This window comes from Microtus pennsylvanicus, chromosome 7 (assembly GCF_037038515.1).
Source record: "Microtus pennsylvanicus isolate mMicPen1 chromosome 7, mMicPen1.hap1, whole genome shotgun sequence".
Taxonomy (NCBI): Eukaryota; Metazoa; Chordata; class Mammalia; order Rodentia; family Cricetidae; genus Microtus; species Microtus pennsylvanicus.
Window position 1 is genome coordinate 75,371,058 of NC_134585.1, and position 21,682 is coordinate 75,392,739.

The 21,682-nt window shown below is 39.3% G+C and overlaps 1 protein-coding gene across 1 annotated transcript in view; it reads right to left on the reverse strand.

Annotated features, from left to right (window-relative positions):
- Col24a1 (collagen type XXIV alpha 1 chain) overlaps positions 1-21,682 on the reverse strand; it is a 219,571-nt gene that overhangs the window by 131,233 nt on the left and 66,656 nt on the right. The window contains exons 18-21 of the mRNA XM_075981154.1: positions 14,114-14,167; positions 6,846-6,899; positions 5,977-6,021; positions 1,142-1,195 (exon numbers count right to left, since the gene is read on the reverse strand). Of these exons, the coding sequence (XP_075837269.1) occupies positions 1,142-1,195; positions 5,977-6,021; positions 6,846-6,899; positions 14,114-14,167 (207 nt within the window). The remainder of the gene's footprint in view (positions 1-1,141; positions 1,196-5,976; positions 6,022-6,845; positions 6,900-14,113; positions 14,168-21,682) is intronic.

A 21,682-nucleotide genomic window follows, 5' to 3' on the forward strand; every position in this document is an offset into this window, starting at 1 on the left:
ACATTAAAATCTTTAAAGGTATCTACTGCCAAGCCTAAAGTCCTAAAGACCTTACTTCAACCCTCAAGACTCACAAAATGAAAGGAAAGAACCGAACCCTTAAAGTCCCTTTCACTTGTTCACTGTTGCAGGTGTGCACCCCACACAGGTGTAGAAACAAGAAGTGTGAATGTATTGTCCTTTGCCCTTGACTTGTCTTCTGGTGAGATTCTTAAGAGGGTAGTCTTTTACCAATGACTGAGGGTAAGTTGCTAGCCAGTCTGTCTACATTACAGCTCAATGTTGAGTTTCTTAATACTATGTGGCAGGACAGAGACTAATCTTAGGAAAGAGAATTGTTTAAGCTTTCTGGCTTTAAATCAGTTTTCTGGAGATTTTGTATGTAATTTGAGAAAGCCAAGCACATGCTCTCTTAGTATGTTTTAGTTATCTACATGCTGATACATTAAAAGCGATTCTTATTCATTGACTTGATGTCAAAAAGTGTGTGTTCAGTATATATGAAACAAGTCTTAACTTAAGAGATTGGATAATGATACTCTGTCTCTTTTATGAGTTTTAAAATTTAAATTTGAAAATTTAACAATCCCTATAAGCTGGGTCTCTGTGCTGTTTTGTTTTTGTGGTTGTAAAGGATTATCTAAAACATGGAAGCAAAGCAAAGAAACCATGAATGGCTGGCACATCCTTTCAAAGTCATATAGTGATGAAGGCTACTCATTGATTGTGTAAGAAACAGACTCAGGTGGACCCACTGTTAGCTGTTTATTAAGGAATCTACGCTTAATAAAGAGATATTAACATATATGTTCATTGCCCCATATCTAATCCACAAATATTACCCTTACATTTTTATTAAGTTGCATGAAGTTTATTAGTTTGAATTACTTTGTATCTCACTTGCAAAAGTTTATAAAATATATCTCCACATTTCTTTATTAAATTGTATTCTTATGCAAACACAGCAAACACAGATGTAGCCAGATGGCTTATAAATTGCTCTTTGAACAGTTTTTAACATCTTCCTGGTACCTCATAAGTTGAAATTTGCTCATTTAATTTTAACTGATAAATGTCATGACTTTATCCTTTTGAAAATTTGTATTTTCAAACTGATAAAAAAAAACTTCAGGCACTTTACCTTTAAGCCTTCTGGCCCTGGTTCCCCCATATTCCCCTTTTGCCCTGGTTTTCCCTAAAAGAAAAAAGAAAGGACAATAACTGTAAAAAATGTATTTAGTGCTCATCACTTATAAAGATGTCCTAAGGTTTAAGACAATGCTTATCAACTTGTGGTTTGTGACCCCTGTGGCATTGCATATCAGGCATTTACATTATGATTCATAACAGTAGCAAAATTACAGTTATGAAGTAGTGATGAAAATAATTGTATGGTTGGGGTTACCACAACACGAGGAACTGTCTTAAAGGGTTGCAGCATTAGGAAGGTTGAGAGCCACTGGTTTAGGAAAAGAAGTCTGTTCAATGAAATAGATAAAATCAAAATATTCAATGCCCTCTTATCAAATTTATTAACCATTTAAACTACAAACAATTAAGCATCTCCAACATGCTATGCGCAGTTCTCAATTGTGAGGATGGAAAGAACACTACACACCTGCCCTTATAGAGCCTATACTTCAGTGAGGATGTTAAAAATGTAAATGTGTATGCATACATGTTATGTTAGGTAGTGGTAAATATGAAGGACATTAAATTAAACAGGAAAAGGAGAGATCAACTCGCGTGAGAGCTTTGGAAAATTTTCGTGGGGTTTTCTATGGAAGATCTCACTGAGAAAGGGGCATTTGAGTATAGAGTTTAAAAAGGAGCAAACTATGTGGACATGACAGGGAACAACATTCTAGATACAGGCAAAGGTACTTTAGGAAAACTATATGGAATACCGGCACAACCATGAGTGTCGGGACCATTTGGAGTTCTGGCCTCCAGCTGCTCTTCCCTGCTAGAGATCTTTACTTTCCTTCTGATTTGAGTTACTAAAGGCTGTGTCAAATTTGTTTACTAGCTCTGCTTTACAAGCATGTGTTGCCTTGCCTTGAGGATCAGAGGATAAAGTTTTCACCTGTTGGCCCACTTGACCGTTGGGTATATAAGCCTCTATGTGCTATTGAATAAAGGGCTTCTTACCAGTGACTAGAGGTCAGAGTATCTCTGTCTGTGTGTGTTTTTGTATGTTTCAACCTCCAGACCCTAGCTCAGAAGCTCGCGACCTGTAGGTAGCGCATAGAGCACAGACAGGCATTGTGCGCTGCATATGAGGAGTCGATATGACTGGAGTGGAGATGCAGGAAGAGCCACGGAGTCAGAAGATGAGTCAAGAAGAGAATGGGGACATGGGAAGCTGGGTCATATAAATTCTACCAGGTTATTTGGCTTTTCTCAAGGCAGGAAGTCTTAAGTGCGCTTTGAGAAGAAATACAGTATAATCCATGTTTGACAGGATCTCCTTGACGCAAGGACAGAAGAGTAGACTATAAACAAGAGTCTACAGCAACCATCCTGTGAGGTCTGCTGTGGTATGGACTGGGGTTGCCGCAGAGACAGCTGGAAGAAATGGTCAGACTCAGGATATGATGGCAGAGCCTCAGGTGCTGCTTGTGATGCACTTAGGGAATGTGGGAGAAGAGAAGGAGAAGTTTCACTATGAACTTGGTGAAATAAAGTCCCTGGAAAAAACCCACTTGCATCTGGACCTTCTGTGGAGATGGTTAACTGATTAGACGGTGTCAGTGATGGTGGAGAGTCTGGAATGTGGCAGGCGTAGAGCCAAAATACCGTGGGCTAGTTTTCAGTCCCTTTCCTTAGCCATGGTTGCCTTCCTCTGACGAGGTAAGGCTTTTGGAATGTAGGGATAGCTAGCTTCCACCAACCAAAGGGCCAAGAATGTGGTCAGATGATACCCGAGACTCATAGCTGCAATTTCCCTGCTTTTCTGGAAAGTACCTATCTGACCAATGTTTCCACAAGTGTGATTGCCAAGTGTTGTGATTTAAAATTGTTCTTTGTTCTGCTACCATACAAACTTTATGGAACTATTACTGCATCAGAACACAGAATTTAAGGCATCCTGAATCTGTGTTCCTGGGCGTGGTCACTTAGATTAGGCTCCAAAGTAAACTCTTATTCTTTTGAGATGATGGTTGTGTTCTTGGGTTCACAACTAAATATTTTCAGTTTGAGTAACTGAATAATTGATATAGAAGGACCCCTGAGAAGAGGCTGTAAGGCAAATTAGAAGTTGAGTTTTGGACATTTTAGTCAATATGGCCGTTAGACACCTCTGTACAAAGTTCAAGAGTAGAATGTTCTGATCCAAAGATGGTGTTCTAGAAGTCAGAAGTTATTTCAAATGCTCAGACATGTAGACTTGTCTAGGAAGTAGTGAGGACTACCGGAAAAGAAAAGTCAATATACCAAGCCTTAGGATTTTCTAAAAACTTGAAATTGAAGAAATTAAGATAATAGAAAATTTGATGCCAGTGATCTAGGAAGAAAAACATGTAAATAAATATTTTTTTTCTAGGAGACAGTTGATTTTAATAAAGTTTCAGGGATGCGAGTACTAATGATGATGAGATAATGAGGGCTGGGAAATGACTAGTGGATTTGGTAACAGAAGCACTGATCTATCTGCCATTGGCGTAGAAGTGCTGGGGACGCAAGTGACTTAAGCTCATAGAAGGGAGTTTACTGAGATGAGAGGAGCCCTTGGAAGAGACAGAAGCCCATGCATGTTTTACTTTTATTTTTAAGGTGGAAGAAAGGATGGTAGGTCTGTATGGTGGTAAGAATGCTCCCCTATATGGAAAACGATGAAGATATCAGAACTAGAGAGTTAGAGGGGAGAATCACGGGATGAATGTTTGGAATTGCCAAAAGAATACGGTGGAATGGAAAATGAAATTGAAAATTCTGACTTTAGTAAGATCAATGGACTGTTTCTTCACAGAACAAGAGAAATGGCAGAGTGAAAAGGGATAGATCAGAGAAGGAAAACAGCAGAGTAAAAATGGACAGATCAGAAAAGAGAGTATGCAATAAATGGCAGACAATTGGGAGACTATTCTATTAAAAGGGAAGGAGAAAGAGAAGGCTAATAGTGAGGATGACGTGGAAGTAAACTGTTACAGAGAGCAAGTTATGAAATAGTAACTTAGAAACAAAAGAATACGTGGGCAAGAAAATAGAATATAATCAAACTGATAATGTTGGAAGCCTGGTAGTGAGCATATGGAGTCATGATGAAGGACGAGGAAAAATAGCAAACACCGGAGTAGGTGTGGGTAACCACAGATTCGGATTATATTCATTAGGAAGAAAGAGCAAGAGAAAGAGGATGCTAGCTGGGGAATGAGAGCTTGTGATTGGAAATAAGAATATGCCAGACCAAGAAAAGGGTGTGACTCCCATACCTGGCTCCATAAAATAATGTTTAGCACTGAGACGGAACAGTCTCACCAGCCTATCCTCTCAGCGCTGGTGTGTGTCAGGACTGAAAAACAAGCAGAGGACTTCCAGCTGTCCTTGGGCTTCTTCTGTCTAGACTTGAACCTGACCCTACTCCTGCCCTAGGACCTGAGTCAGCCTTTCACCTGAATATAGAATCACAAATTTAGCTAGGTGAAATCATTTAATTTTTCTGATATTGACAGTTTTTCAGCAATCCATTTTAACTAAACCTGCTTGGAAAGCACCATAAAAGAAACATTCCTTCTCGTTCTCAATGCACAGCTCACTGAAACACCCCAGGACAGTATAGAATATCAGACTAAATCTACACTGTAAACAATCGCCACTGGAGCAGAAACATCTACAGTCTTGAAACCAAGCCATTGTGGATGTGGCGATGGCATTATGACATATGGCTCCATTTAAGCTCCAGCACAGCTTTTTTTTTTTGATGGGAGTAGCCCTGAAAATATACTATTAAAACCTTATTTTCTTTTAAAAAATGTTTTATTGATTTTTATTGAGCTCTACTTTTTTCTCTGCTCCCCTCCCTGCCTTTCCCTTCCTCCCATTCAACCTTCCCCCAAGGTCCCCATGCTCCCAATTTACTCAGGAGATCTTGTCTTTTTCTACTTCCCATGTAGACTATATGAAAATCAGGTTTTAGACTTAGCTAGATCTAAAACCTTATTTTCATATAATATCTTGCAGAGTTTTCAGCCTTGGGTTGATTCATGTAATACGCTGTCAGCCATCCTAGTTCCGAAATTGATGCTTAGCCAACAGAAGGGAAATAATACAGGCTTGTATAGAGTACGGTTCTCTTGTTTTCTAGGGAAGTAAAAAAAAAACCTTTGGTATTACTGGGAAACCTTCAAATAATTTACCACTAGGGAAAGTGATAAGCTACAATTAACAATATGATCAATGGGTCGAGGATTTAGCTGGGTAGTAGAATGCTTACTTAGCAAATTCAGGGTCCTGGAGTCAGCCCTCAGTGCAGGGAAAATTATATCTCAGGAAAAACCCCGTTACCAGCTTAATTTAGCCTGGGGAGATTTTAGGATCATAATGGTTCTAAGTTTTGCCTTTAGTTAGTAATTAAAATACTATACTCTTAAAAGTGAAAATTTATTTTAATTAATTAATTTTGAGAGTATATATATATATATATATATATATATATATATTACAATTTTCTTCAGCAAAATGAGACAAAGTTTTACTTTACCAAAAATTATATGATTTAATTTTATAATTAAAAATATTAATCTTTTTTTAGATTAAATTTTGAGATACTATAATTCCAACACTTCTCCCTTCCTTTTCTTCCTTCCCAACCTCCCCTTGAGACAAGGTCTTTACTGTATACCAGAGACTAGCCTGGGACTTGTTATTACGCCCAGGCAGACCTGTGCTCAGGATCTTCTGGCCTCCTCCCTAAGGACTGAAGCTGCTAGCGTGCCACCTCACAGGGTTGTGCGCCATTCTTGGGATACTTGCCCTTGGTCCTAGTTCGCCAAAGGGTCCAACTGGTCCTTCTTCTCCCTTAAAAACAAATCAGAACAATTCATTGCCTAAAATAGTGTATAAAAGTAGAAATCTTTATTCTTTGTATTTATTCTGAAATCTGAACCTTGCTAGGGAATGCAACAAAAATCCTGCTACAACTCTGTTATTCTATAATCCAACCCTCCCATGTTTTAATATTTTGGCAATTAGCCCACCTCAAAGGGAACATATACCCATAATGCCACAAAATGTAAACATCCAGTGTCTTCTTGTAAGGGTCAAAACTGAGTGGTGGGAAGAAACGGGAGACAAGCCTAATCAGAGATAAGCAACTTCTAGGCATTGTTTTCTAACAAGAAATAAAAGGAAAGTATGCTCCATTTTCAAGTACATTGAGGAAACACGCTGCTTTTTTCCACCTTTAGATGAATAGTTGGTGTTGTCATGTAGGTTACTGCTCTTGACAGCATGTATAGGCCTCCTCAGTGTCACGTGCCTTAAATATTTCATAAACAGACATTTTGCTCAATCCGCAAGTCAATTAAATACAATTTATTAAGTCACAAATATAAAATAGTCACAAGTACTAAATATGAATTCTAGCAATATACGTTTCATTCTGGATTCAGATTCTTCAACATTCCATTGGGGACCACTGAAAAAAATCACCTAATGAGTTCAGAACTCTATAAAATGATTCCAAATGTAAGTGCCAACATAAATAATTTGAAACCCATTAGAGCAAAAATTGTTCACACTAAGCAAATTCTTTTCATGAAGCAAAAACTGAAGTGTCACAAAAATAAAAAAGGGAAATTCTACTGAAAAACTTGCTGACTAGACATTGGTTTCCTCCATACCTGGGTTCCTTTGAGTCCCGGAGGCCCAGGGGGCCCTCTGCTTCCAAGCTCACCCTAGAAAATCAATGTAAATACAGAAGAGGAAAATCATAAAAATGTTAATCCACTAGCGTTTTGATCAGCCAGCGTTACCACAAAGTGGGGATGCTATTTGGTACCATTCATTTCTCATGAAGAGTTAGCAGTCAAAATGAGACGAGAGGGACCCTGAGCAAAACCCACCAAGTGTCTAGACCATGGGGAAATGCGAGGAATTTACTTTTAAACAACATGTTAAGGCTCACATAGTTTGTTCAGTTTTTTGTTTTTCAACTTTCAGGTGCCTTTTCAGACAAAGTTTTTCGAATTTAAAGCAATCGGCCTAACTGTTATTCTGACAGTATATGTACATTACAGAAAGGGTCCCTGAAGTCTGTTGAGAGACTGGTAGACTGTGACATTTGTTATTCTTATAAAGGGTCCTTCAACCCCTTCGTTCATGCTGTTAAAACGAAAAGGGCAATGTGCAGAAGAAATGAACTTCATCACCAGGAGTTTTAAGACTGTTAAATTCTCTTGTTAACAATAAAACACATTAAAACACAATTGTTCTCTGAATGAAAACTTGTTCAAAATAACTAAATACATACGATCTTCCTGTCTACCTAACATCATACAACATCTATTCACCGTGACATTCTTCTTCAGATATTTTGTTGGAAATATGCAATGTGTCAGAACAACTTCAGGTAAAACCTTCCTAAGAATTTTATTTTGCATAATTTCTTATAATGTTTATATAACAATTCAAAAGGTTTTTTAAAAAATCTAATTTTCATTGTCATAAATAACCACATAGAGTCAAGGAGTAAACGTGCTCAGGATTTTTAGTTTTGGAATTCATCAGTGACGAGATCTTTCTGTAGACCCTGTTCTTTGTTGGTCATGCCTTCATGTAAATAAGAAATGGGAAACGGTTGGTTACTTCCAATATATGCATTCTTGCAGGTTTGTTGACATGGCTGTTACCAGTCAATAGACTATGACCCTTATGCTAGTTACACAGTTTTTAATGGACTCTTCCTGTTTACCAGAGGAAAGGATGAGCTAGGGAGTGGCAATGAGGATATGCTAATTTTTGTCAGCCTAAATATGGACAAAATCACTTTAATTTTCCACATTTGCTTCCACCCTTGACCTTACAGTTTGGGGTTAGATGTTTCTAGCCCTTAAAATAATGGTTAAGGTGCAACAGCGAATGCCTTATTCAACATTCCTACAGACAGCGATTGGTTTAGCAGTGAGCAAGGTTGTCTTTTGTAGAAACAGGAGGAAAAAACACTAAAACTCACACAGAACCACAAAGGATCCCGAAAGTACAAAGTCTTGGAAAGAAAAAATGAAGCTGCAATTGTCATTCTTCCTAACCTTAAGATACCACACAACGATGGCAAAAACACCAAACTGATCAAGCTGCCATAAGAACATGCAAGATTTAGGACAATAGAATAGAAACCCCAGAAAGGACCCTGCCAAGTCTTCTTTATATAGATTCTATACAATGATAAAAGGGCTGTTTCTTCAACTGTGTCGAGAAAATTGTTTATCAATAAATGTTTCTCAGCTGACTAAACACAGCCTAGAGAACAGAATGGTTAAATATGTATATAAAATCTTGATTTAGTGGATGGACTGTAGATGTTCAGGGCTGAGTTGAAGTGATCTATGAGAGTAGTCTGGAGTCATGCATCTTACCAATCTGACTTCCCCATAAACAGATAAACATATGGCATACTGGAGTGGGTCAAGGCAAGAGCTATTTCCACATATTACACAACACAATCTCACAAATGGTGGGGCTCCTCTGCAAGCTTATGGAGACTGTAACAAAAGACACAGTAACAGCTGGCTTCCACAAATCCTAATTCCTTAGCCAAAGTAGCAACACAAGCCATTGAAGCAACAGATACAGTATTCCTGTGTTTACTGAAGAGCGGAGGATATTTATCAGATACTCTTACAGCAACTCAAGCCCTTGGAGCAACAGACAAGGTATCTGTGCTTACTGAAGAGTGGAGGGTATTTATCAGATACTCTTACTTCCTGCAGAAACCAGCAGAAGATGCGGATTAGCTGATGTTATGGTATTTTTGAAAACAGATTGTCAAATTGAGTGTCTCAGGAAGGCTTACTGAGGAATGTTTGTATACACACACACACACACACACACACACACACACACACACACACACAGAGAGAGAGAGAGAGAGAGAGAGAGAGAGAGAGAGAGAGAGAGAGAGAGAGAGAGAGCGCCACAGACAGAAGAGACATAACTGGCACATGTGTGCAATCCCAGCAGTTTGAGGTTTTCAGTTAACTGGCAGAAAATTAAGAGAAAATAAAAGGCTCCTGCAGTGTTCTTTCCCTGGAAAAATGCTCTCTTTTGCTGAATAGAACAACCATTTCTTTCAAATATAGGGTATATGTTTTTTTTCTTTATAAAATACTTATTTATGTTTATTTCATGTTTACAGGCGCTTGCCTGCATTATATCTGCAGATCAAACATGTGCACCTTGTTCCCACCAAGAACACAGAGGGTCTCAGATGCTCTGAAACTTGACTTACACATGGTTGTTAACCACCATATGGGTGCTGGGTATAAAACCTGGGTCCTCTGCAAGAGCAGCAAGTGTTCTTAGTCCCTGAGCCCTCTCTCCAGCACTTAGACGATTTTCTTGGTGACTATATCAATACAGTTTTAGTAATTTACACTATTACCTCTTCCTAAACAAGACAAGTAATAAAAATCAAGGAAGTTTAAGGATGCTTCTATGATAGGATATACATTGCTGAAGAGACACATCATTCTTATGATATAAATATGTTTGACTTTGCTTTTCCTGTTTCTAGAAAAATTTTAAGACAAAGGAGCAAGAACAAGAATACAGATAAAATCAGATCTCTAATTCTTAAAACACAAAGTCATATTATTTTTACTATTACATTTTCTAGTTCTTTTGATAAAAATCGTGGTGCCTAAAAGTCATTTTAAATGTCAGTAATGTTTATAAAATAGTCGCACTTTGTTGGTGTTAATGAAGCAGAATCACAAACTGAAGTGCACTATGGATCTTCACGAGCATGGAATTCACCCTAACATGTCAAGGTCACCGATTATCTCCTGATTTCTAAAGACAGAATCTGTTGTTTGACCTTCGAGTCTCTCACAGCACACAGCCAACCCTTTTAAATAATTTATTTATTTGTTTATGTGTATATATTGTATGTGCACCTGCATGAGTTTATCTAAACCATATACGCGTGGGAACCCACAGAAGCCAGGAGGGGGCATAAGGTCCCTTGGAACTAAAGGAACTGGCCATTGTGGGCCGCCACTTGGGTGCTGGGAACTGAATCTGGGTCCTCTGTAAAAGCAGCCATCTTTCTTAACCATTCATCCATTTCTCCAGCCCATGCCATTCTTTTATATCACACTTTCTTTAGTTTATAGTAACTTCTTTTTCTTCCTGGCTAAATTAGAACTCTGTCTGCAAGAGGCATTGTAGTTATGCAATGGTTACTATTTCACATTTACTACCTGACATAACACTAAAAGGAAGCTCAATATGAATTGAATGAATGAACTATTGAGTGAATGAACAAATAGATGCTCACATTCAGGTTCCTAAGCAGGGAAAGGCTGGAGTAGACAGGAGACACCTTAACGCAATTCTCTATACTATCTGTCTCTTCTACCTTCTTAGTTCTACGTTTTACCTTGGTGTACTGATGGCTATTATTTTATGTGTCAAAGTAAGTACCTAGTCATACCCATCCAGATCTTCAAATTCTTCCAGGTTTTCTAATTAAATTTCCCTTTAAAGTTCAACAACAAGAAACCCAAATCAAAGTCTTGGTTTTATCTCCTATCTCTCTTTCTCTCATCACATTCCTCTAGTTATCAAGTTACCTTTTTTTGTCTTTTTTTATACCTATCTTTAAAGTGACTTTCACCCATATCTAGTCAATAAAATCAGGTTTAATACATGGTGATAGTTGCTTGATAGAAGCTTTTCAGGAACCCAGGGAAAATAGCTAACTTAGATATTGACATTGTTGTATGTGATGCTCAGGGACTGGATGATGAATGTGAACGAAGGTTACATCCTGATGAAAGAAACTATGAGATTTGAACAAGAACAGCATGGTTTGTTAATTTATAGAGTTTGGCAGGAATGATGTTTCTGAAAAGCAATGATCAGTGTGAGGGTATGCTGCCAGCTAGGGTTAGAGTGTAGAGAACCATGTGTTAAAGCAAAGACATGCAAGTCTTAGACGTGCACTGCCGATATCGTAAGGATTCAAGCAGTGGCAGGCTGTGATGTATACTTTCCACAGATTTTTCCTCTGGCGTCGTGACTGTGGGTTTGAAGGGATGCCAGGATGGAGACAGGGAGAGTAACTGGAGGTCTACCCCACTAATCCTGGATAGAAATTGAAGAGGGCCTAGGCTACAACATTGGCAGTGAACACGGTTTCAAAAGTAAAGTGGGGAAATTTTGAGTCAAGGAGAAATGGTAAAAGGTTATAATTGATGGCCCAACGCTGTGCTGCCCAGAACTCCAGAGAGGAGCTGATGCAAAGCATATGTGGGCGCATACGTGCAGAGGAACACGTCACAGCCCTGGGAGGAAGTGAAGGATGGCTGCACGGAGGGATGCTGGTGGGTGGCAGGTGAGGCTGCCAGGTAAAACACAGGATGGGCACTCACATTTGAATTTCAGATAAACAGGGAGCGACATTTAGTTTAAATACTTTCCAAACACTGCTGCTCCATTCCCTCACAAGTTTTCCTTCCTCGAATGTCACACAGCCCACTTGTCTGCCTCACAAACTCCTCGTTCATCACGTTGGTTCAAATGTCACCTTTCCGGCAACTGTGCATCCCTTTCACTGTGGCTATGACAAGGGTTTCCATGCTTGTATAGACTGTTCTCTGTGGTGTGTGTGTGTGTGTGTGTGTGTGTGTGTGTGTGTGTGTGTGTGTGTGTGTGTGTGAGCTAGAGGATGCTGTTGGGTATCTTCTTTAATCATGTTCCACCTTATTTTTCTTTGAGATAGGGCCTCTAGCTGAACCTGGAGATTGCCAATTGGCTGGGATGGTTGGAAATGAGCCCCAGGTGTTCCTGTTTCTCTATCCCACCCAAGTTGTTCTATGGGCATTGGGGATCTCAATTTTTCTGCGTGTGCATCAGAGACTTTATCCAGAATACCATCTCTCCAGTCCCCAGCTTGTAGAACTCTTGAAAATGTGGACTGGGGCTTTCAATTTAGGGTCTAGCACAGTGGCTCCCACCTGGGAGTCACCCAATAAATGTTTGTTAAATGGATAAATGTTCTATTTCAGATTCCTATTATTTTCCCAGGCCTATCCCCACTAGTACATCCTGTGCTCTGGCACAGTCTGGTGAGTCTGATCTCTTACTTACATGGGAGCCTCATGCACTCACCCCATCCTCAGATAGAGTGTGGGATCCATACCTAGTGCTCAGACAGTCTGAGAACCCACGTCCTATGCCTTCTCTACCTCTAGGCTTAAACAAGGAAGTACACCCAATGCTTGCCTGGCACCTGCCTTATTAATTCTTATAACAAAAAACTATTATTATTATTATTGTTGTTGCACTTTCTCTTGTTCTCTCTCTCTCTCTCTCTCTCTCTCTCTCTCTCTCTGTGTGTGTGTGTGTGTGTGTGTATGCATGTGCAGGAGGCCAGAGGCATTGGATTCCCCCTACAGCTAGAGTTATAGGTCACTATAAGTTACCTGATATGGGTTTTGGGGTTCAAACTTGGGTTCTCCTTAGGAGCAGTACATGTTCTTAACTAACAGCTGAGCCATCTCTCCAGCCCACTGCCTAGATTTCTTTAGTTCCTCTACACTGCCTTCAATTTTTTCTAGTTTAAACTATTCTTTAAGTTGACTTAAGGGCTATCTTCTAAAGACACAAACCAGATGGTGTATTTGCTACTTAAATATCTTTGATTAGTCCCTGATAAAGTAGACACTGTAGTCTGATCATGAGTGTCCCCAACTATGTGATCCCCAAACTAAGTGGTGAAGAACCCAGACTTGGCAGTCACCTCTTGGTTAAAACCCTAGCCATGCTCTTTTATAATTATGTGTCTGAGTAAATATCTTCTTTTTCTATTTCAAACGTTTGTTCATGGCATTCACACGTGTGTTCCTGTATATGCCATGGTGAACATGTGGATGGAGGAAGAAACCTTTTGTGGATCTGTTCTTTCCTTCCACCGTGGAGGTTTGCAGCTCACACTCTGGTAGTCAGGATTTGTGCCATTTCCATTGAGCCTTCTCTGTCCCTTAAGGGACTGTCTTAAGATCTGTGGCATTTGTAAATGAGGGTACTGTCTACCTGATAACATTATGTAAAACTAAAGTAATCTCATTTCAGTAAAACATGGCATGGTATCATCCAAGAACACAGCACACAGACAGACACAGCTGTTATTAACATCTGTCCAGCCTTCACTGCCCACTTCTCTCTCCATCTACACTTACTCTTTCCACTCGAGCTTGACCTCTTTAACTCCTCCACCCTCCAGCTCCAGACTTGGTCACTCCACGGCTCTATTTCTATACTTGTTTATGATGGCCAGCCTGCATGATGCTGAAACTTTTGATGCTGAATTCCTGGCACACATAGAGCAGCATCCTTGCACACACACAGCAGCAGGAATTGGGGTGAGGATGCTCCTTGTGTCACATCAAGGCTCTGGGACACCGCAAGCTTTCTTACATGAAAGAACAGGCATTTTATCAGTGCTGAAACCTCCCTATCCTCAGAAATTTCTCTCCCATTTACTGTCTACTGTGATTTTTAAGAGTTGTTCTCATTACTTTTATCTCCTCTAAAACATTCTTTAGACTAAAATTCATGATTTTCAAATATTATCCTTCTAGTAACTAAAACAAACCATGAAAATCATTTAAAACTGACTGGGTTCTGAGCTCAAGGTGCTTAATTACCGATAATTCTGATATTCTTAAGACCTTTCCCTACACATGCTAAGAATTTATTATTTTTTATAACTTTTTAAAATTGATTTTATTGAGATACACATTTTCTCTGCTTCCCTCCCTGCCTCTCCCCTCCCCTTCAACCTTCTCCTATGTACAGTGGTGAGCATAGCTGCCTTCCATGCTAAGAATTTAAATGAACAAATGCTATATTTCTACATCCAGTATGGTTTTTATTTGCTTTTTACCTTTGGTCCTTCAGGTCCATTTTGTCCAGGAATCCCAATGTCTCCTGGAAAACCCTGGTAGGTGTAAAAAGGCAGAGAGTTTATTTCACAGCAAATGACTTGAACTCTATTAAACATAAACCCCTCCTTTGTATCCCATGCCCATTTAAAGCAATCTATATTCAAAACCCAACATTAATGATTATTACACAACTGTTCCACACTGGGATAAAAACTGGTATCCTAAAAAAGGAGATGTACTTTATTAATAAGAAAAACTTTACTAATAATCTCCAGGCTTAAAGGAATCGCTGGGGTCCTGTTTAAGAGAAAGAGAAAGATACACCCTCCCTACGTCGTACCAGACACTGAGCTATTAGGCAGTAAAAAAATGCACGTTGTAAGACTCTCAGTTCAACATGAAGTGTTCTTAAGTGCAGACACAATCCACTTCTATCTAGTTAAAATAAAATCATCCAATTACACATAGGATGTCAATGTGCTTTGTGTCAGATCTACCTGTCTATCTAGAATCCCAGACTTGATGGCCTCTAAGTACATGCTTATGTTCTCTCATTTCTGTCTTACCAATGCTCACTAATAATTAGTTTCACAAAATTTCGTCTGTATGTGTATGAGCATCAAATCATAATTTCACCCTTGGAAATTATATTAGCCATCTAAAGCACTTGATTTCCAAAACAAAGCGCTTCAGAGTTAACTGAAGTCCATGCTAAGGAAAGGCCTGCATTGTTGCTCTAAAACAGTGAGGCTGAACATATAACGAATATGAACACAGCACCTCACACTCAATTTCAACATCATCATCATCACTAGGCCGTTCCTTTGTGTATTCAGTCACCAATGAAGAAAGTCCATTTCCCGTTGACTGAGACCAGGTAAGAAAGGCTCATGACTCAGCAATTGTTAAAGGAAAGAAAGCTTTGGGTGGAGGACAATTGTCACCAAGTAAAGATGGTTCTGTGTAGCGATAAATATGCTGGAACTAAAAATCAGAACAAGCGAGAGGGGGCAGCAAAACTGACTCCCTGAAGCTCATTCTGCATAGAAGAACAGAGATGCTGACATGGGTTCTTCTGATCTGGTAAGGACTTACCATAGGTCTGACTTTCAAGGGTCATGGGACAGCTGACACAGATCTATGGATTTTTTTTAATGATTAAAGGAACCAGGTGAACCTATGCTAGCATTTGTATTCATTCATATGTAAAATTATATTCACCTAATGATTTCAAGCCTTTTTTCTCAAATAAAGAGTCCCTGTGGCCTTGAGGCAATATACCTGTCTTCTAGTTCTTGCTGAGATACTTGCTAGTTGAGCTCCATATCTTATCCATTACACGCCACCCCTCACCCTGCATTCAGTTCTTGAATGAATATTACCTGGAGTTCCAAGCCAAAGGGTGGTTTGATGCTCCCCCTTCAAATACTTCTTTCTCTTCTAAAACCCTCACAGCCCAAAGTAAGTTAGCAGTGTTTGTCTGCTTTTATTGTTCACGTCAGACTGTAAACTCCTGGGGTATCATGTGTTTTCCAGGGCCATACTCCCAGCAACTACTATGACATCTGGTGTGCAGTAATGGCTTTTAAAAGGTTTGTTGCTGTTGTTATTGTTGAGAGACTGACTGGCTTCTTTTGAAAAGGAGGACAGCATGTACTGTGGCTACTTGCATCCTGGGTCTCTGTTTACAACCAGCCAGAAAACTGGATCAGAGCACCTGCACCATTACATTCATGACTTGTCCATTTTCCAGATGCCCCCAGAACATGTTATCATACCAGCAATCAAGAAAGCACTGAGGCAAGAGTCATTTTAAAATAACTCTTAAGGTGCTTGGATAGGAATCTACAAGCCAAATATCTGGGGAGGGGATTTTTTTTCAATGGGGAGAAAAATTGTATTAAATTTAACCACAATAAATATATTAAAATTCATAAGTTCAAATACATCAACTTCACAAATTGTCCATGTGTAGAGGATAAAGAGAAGTGAACTTATCACCTGGAGAAGCGAGCACGAAAATCAACAATTCACCATCATTTGCCTTTGCTCATATTCTGTACCACTTTCATTCAAATAGTAGGGGAGAGGATTCAGTCCTCCCCCAAGGAGATGGGGGCATCCAGCCCTCCCCACAAAGAAATGGGAACGCAAGAAGATCTGTTTCTCACCCCCTCAGATTATCTCATAGACTTGGAACTGAGCTCAAACCTACAGTAGCGCCTCACACACAAGGATGACAAGACACGTATTTACTAACAGGAGAACACAGTCTGACCAGCTGACTTGCCAAAACAACCAAAACAAACCTCCATATGGTCAGGGCTCTGTCACATGACTAACATTTTTTAAGAAAGACACAAATCAAGGAACATGAGAAACTCTACCATGAGACTATAATCAACACAGACTGAAGATGCTGTAAATCAAATGGTGGGGAGCACCCACATCTAATTATAAGGGGGGGGGACAGAGACTGAACTTATGGGCTGAAAGACACAGCAAATTTACAAACCAAAGCAAGACACAAGAAGGCTTTGGGAGGTAACAAGCAATTCTGCTTTAGCCTTACAGTATGTACAGGGACGTAGGTCTAAAATTAGTGTGTGATACACACCTTTCTTACAGCCTCGTTTGATTTTACAATAAAACTAACAAAATCAGTGAGGTAAATTAACCTTACCAGGTAAACACAGTTAGTTCACAAACTTTGTCTGCTGTTCGTGATATATGTGAACTCCTGCATCCTTTATGAGTCCAAATATCAACAGGATACTTTAAAGAGACAAAGTGCAACAGACAAAGAGAGCGGGACAAGAGATGCCACCAACGCAAACCTCGTATTTGAGTTAAGTAAGTGGAATGTTTCAAAGTTAAGAATTTACTGAGAATGTTTCAAAGTTAAGAGTTTATTGAAAATCTCAGAAACATATCACACAATTATTAGAAGGAAAAAATCTCTATGTCCTTCCCACATGGGCATGCTTAGAAACTTGGCCAATGAATGTTTTCATTATTTTAAGTATTCATAGCTGGACTACTCTTAAGTAGAGAGCTTGCCACTTAAATAGTACACTAACCAGAGTTAAGTGGGTCAGCTGAGTTTTAATGATAAAACCCAGAAAGGAATTTTTAATGTTTAAATTAACTGCTCAATCTGTGCTACCACCTATGGACATGGGCATGCCAAACAGTGAGATGTCAGAGACCTCAGATGTGAAAAGATTGAAAGTGTACATGTAGGGCCAAGACTTACTTCTAAAAATCATATTGGTGGACAAATGTACAATAACAAAAGCAAGGAACAAAAACTGGTACAGATGCCCCAACTTATTGCTTTAAATTTTTTTTGTTTGTTTTTTTCGAGACAGGGTTTCTCTGTGGTTTTAGAGCCTGTCCTGGAACTAGCTCTTGTAGACCAGGCTGGTCTCAAACTCACAGAGATCCGCCTGCCTCTGCCTCCCGAGTGCTGGGATTAAAGGCGTGCGCCACCACCTCCCGGCTTTTGCTTTAAATTTAAAATAACACGAAGTCAGAAGAGTTTCCTCAAACAGACAGTGTCACACTTGAAAGCAGGATGGCTTAGTGAGGAGGAGGGGGAGGGGGAAGAGGGAGGAGTTGGGAGGAGGAGACGGAGAGGAACAGCCTGACTCCTGGTGCTTTCTTAACACAAAGTCTGATCACAGATTGTTACTGAGAAGCAGAAAAATGAAGTAGCTTTAAAAACACTAAGGGCAAATGTGGCTTCTATTTTCGGAGCCTCCGCATCTGTTTGCTGGACAGAGAGTGATTCCCTGTTCTCTCCAGTGAAAACAAAGTTTTATTATTCTCTAATCACTCGAGGCTGGAGACTAATTCACTTGCATTTTTATAGCAAAACCTGGGAACCCAGGCACTAGCAGATTGTATTTGTTTCCTGGGAAATCTTAAAAGTGAAATACTGCCTTCTTACTTAGTGGAAGCCAAAAGCTCAACAAACCAGTTTCCTAAGGAGGTAAATATACGGCGTTTTAGGGCACACATTGACATTTTGAATAGCTTTTCAATAGGACTAATATATTTCTGCTTTTTATTAAGATCTATATTTCTTCCGCTTATAAAGTACAGATGGATAAACAACAAACAAAAGTAAATCTAATGGCTGAGTTAATGACAATCAACCACAAGATGGAACAAACTGTATGAACCCCAAGTGGCTGATGCTAAGTGAAAAAAGCCAGACAGAAGAGGAGCATAAAATGTGAGTCATTTATAAGAAGACTCTGGAAAATGTGGATTAATGTGGAGTGATGAAAAATGTATCCTATAGTAGAAAGGAGCAAGAAGAATAGAAGAAAAATAAAACGTAAACGAATCATAAAGATGCAATTGCTGGCTTTGGTAGATAATACATTGTTTTGACTTAACAATGGTATCAAAAACTATTCAATCAGATAGATTAATTATTTGGAATTTATTTCACATCAATTATATACCTCAATAAGTCTTTGCTGTTGTTTAAAGAATTGGTGTTGGGTGCTGTGATGGATAATACTGATCACTAACTTCACAGAATCTGGAATCACCAGGAGACGTGAGAGACATTTGGGTTAGTCTCTGGGCGTGCTTGTGAAGGATCGTCGTGATCAGGTTAACTGAGGAGAGAGAACTGCCTTCACTGTGGTCGACACCATTCCACAGGGTCCTGGATTGTACAGAAAGGGAGGAGCTAGCTGAGCATGAGCATCGTTTTGCCTCTGCAGATGCAAGTGGTCATCCATGGCTTCTCTGCACGACGGGCTGTGTCCTTGAACTGGGCGCCCAGATTAACATTTCTCCTGTAAAGTGCTTTTGTTGGAGTTTTTTTTTTGTTTGTTTGTTTTTATGATAGCAACAGGAATGGTAACTAATTCAGGTATTTCCATAACTATTTGCCATGGTAGGCAACTATGTGTGATCTTTAGAAAAGGCAGAATTCACTCACTAAATTAGTACTCGAGTAAGATCAACAGACTTTAGATTTGGATTATTGTTAAGGTAAGTAGTGTGCTTGATTGTAATAATAGCTTGAAAACAAAGTTTGTATTTTGGATAATTTGAGATTTTCCGCTATTTTTTTCATGATAATTTTAAAATATTACAAATTGGGAGAGGCAGGGAGGGGAGCAGAGAAAAATGTAGAGCTCAATAAAAATCAATTAAAAATATAGATGATATTTTGACGACTTAACACCATTAAAATTTTAGCTCCCATAGATTTTACTTGCTACTCCTGTTGTGTTTTAATTACACAGAACACAGTATGATTTGGATTATACTTATCATCTCAGCAGCTCTGAAATTTAAGCACATAGAGATGAATGGGGTCTTTTATTAAGAAAATAGTCACACAATAAAATTGATAAAAGCAACATATAGATTATAAATTTGTACAAGTAGTTAGCTAAAGCCTAGTCTGCTAATTAGCTAAAGCCTAGTCCGAACTGGATGGCCAGGGACCCAAGAAAGTCTTCATCAGTTTTGGGGATCAGATTCAAGTATTCAAGTCCTGGGTGCTTTGAGGGCAAGTACTTCATCATTTAGGCCATGTCCCAGCCTCACTAGTTCTAACTTAGGTAATTATATTGTTACATAGTTTCAAATGTTATACTTTGTCCAAAAATAAACGGGAATACAAAAAAATAGCCTAGTTTCTATGGAGAGGATTGCAACTTTACATTTTAAAATGGGAGGAGAAGAGGGAGTGGGGGGAGGGGAAGGAGGAGGGAGAGGGGAGGGGGAGGGGGAGAGGGAGAGGGAGAGACACACGATGGAGACCAGGATTTTGTTCCTCTGCATTTTAGGAAACACACATCATGTCAGCAATATGGTTAGTCCAAGCAGGGAAGTAATGATCTTAAAAGGAGGATTAAATGGGCTCTTTCTGAATGAGAATAAGCCGTCCGAAAATTAATGCCAACAAAAATATTTGATAAAGCAAAGGTAATAAAGTTGTTTTCCCAGTAGACTATAGGAACCAAACTGAAGCTAAGAGAGGGAGCTGCTGCTAATGCAGGAGCTCCTCCCTCTCCAGGGAAAACCAGATGCCGAAACTACCAGTTTCTGCCAAGAGAGCGGTCAAGTGAAGACCCCATTGAGATAGCTGCTTCTCTTTCATCCCCTCTTTACTGTTTTAGATCTAGAATTCCTTCAAAACCAGATTGTTTTCATTATGGTATTTTTGAAAAGGTTTACAATTGATTACCCCTCGCCATGTATTTTCCTCTTTTAGCAATTCCATGGATTTGAACAGAAAACACACTGCAGCTGACTCCCATATGTTCAGCAGTGTGAAAGCCCAGCAGAGAAGGTCCTCAAACAACAGACCGTGCAATTCCTTATGATGCAACACATCCGCCCCTAGTTCCACTGAGCATTCACACATCTTCAACATCGCTCTTAAAGGCACCGGCAAGACCAGACAGGAAGTCTACATGTATTCTTGTAAAGGCCACACAAAGCCATACCAAACTTACAATTTTAAAACAAACCATGCTGTTATTTGATATTTAGGGATCAATAATCAATAGCGACAAAACATGATATAATATAGCAGGGTGGGAGGAAATGGGAGGATAGAAAATTTACCAAGGTAAATTATTTACCAAGGAAAGGGAGGTGTTTGGAGATGGATTAGATCTCCACTCACTTGGTTTTGATGATGTTTTCACAGTTTATTCATATGTCAAAAATGGAGCTATGTAATGTTTCAGGTGCCAACAGTGCATGGCTGTACTCTCAGTACAGAGGAGGAGGAGGAGGCAGGAAGATGTGGAGTTGGAGGTTATCCTTAGCTACCTTGTGAATTCATGACCAGCCAAGGCTATAGGAGATCCTGTACCAAGAAAAATGTTGAATTGTATAATTTATATGTATGCAATTGTCATATACCAATTATACTTCAATAAAGCTGACAAGAGGAACAACTAGGGTTGGATGGTTTAGGTAATCATGCCATCTTGGAAATGATTTGTAATGATTGAAAGATCTTTAGAGGGAAGAACATTAAGATTTATTTCCTGAACTTCTTCCCGGGTAAAATTCAGTGAAGTTTCGGTTTTGATTTATTTCACAAGTAACAACAGCACAATCATCATTTCATTCACGTGTTTAGAAAAGCATATAGCCTTTGTTGGAGAGGTTGTGGAGAAAGGGGTACACTCATCCATTGCTGGTGGGAATGCAAACTTGTGCAACCACTTTGGAAAGCAGTATGGCGGTTTCTCAGGAAATTCAGGATCAACTTACCCCTGGACCCAGCAATACCACTCTTGGGAATATACCCAAGAGAGGCCTTATCATACAACAAAAGTATATGCTCTACGATGTTCATAGCAGCATTGTTTGTGATAGCCAGAACCTGGAAACAACCTAGATGCCCTTCAATGGAAGAATGGATGAAGAAAGTATGGAATTTATACATATTAGAGTACTACTCAGCAATAAAAAGCAAGGACTTCTTGAATTTTGCATGCAAATGGATGGAAATAGAAAACACTATCCTGAGTGAGGTAAGCCAGACCCAAAAAGAGGAACATGGGATGTACTCA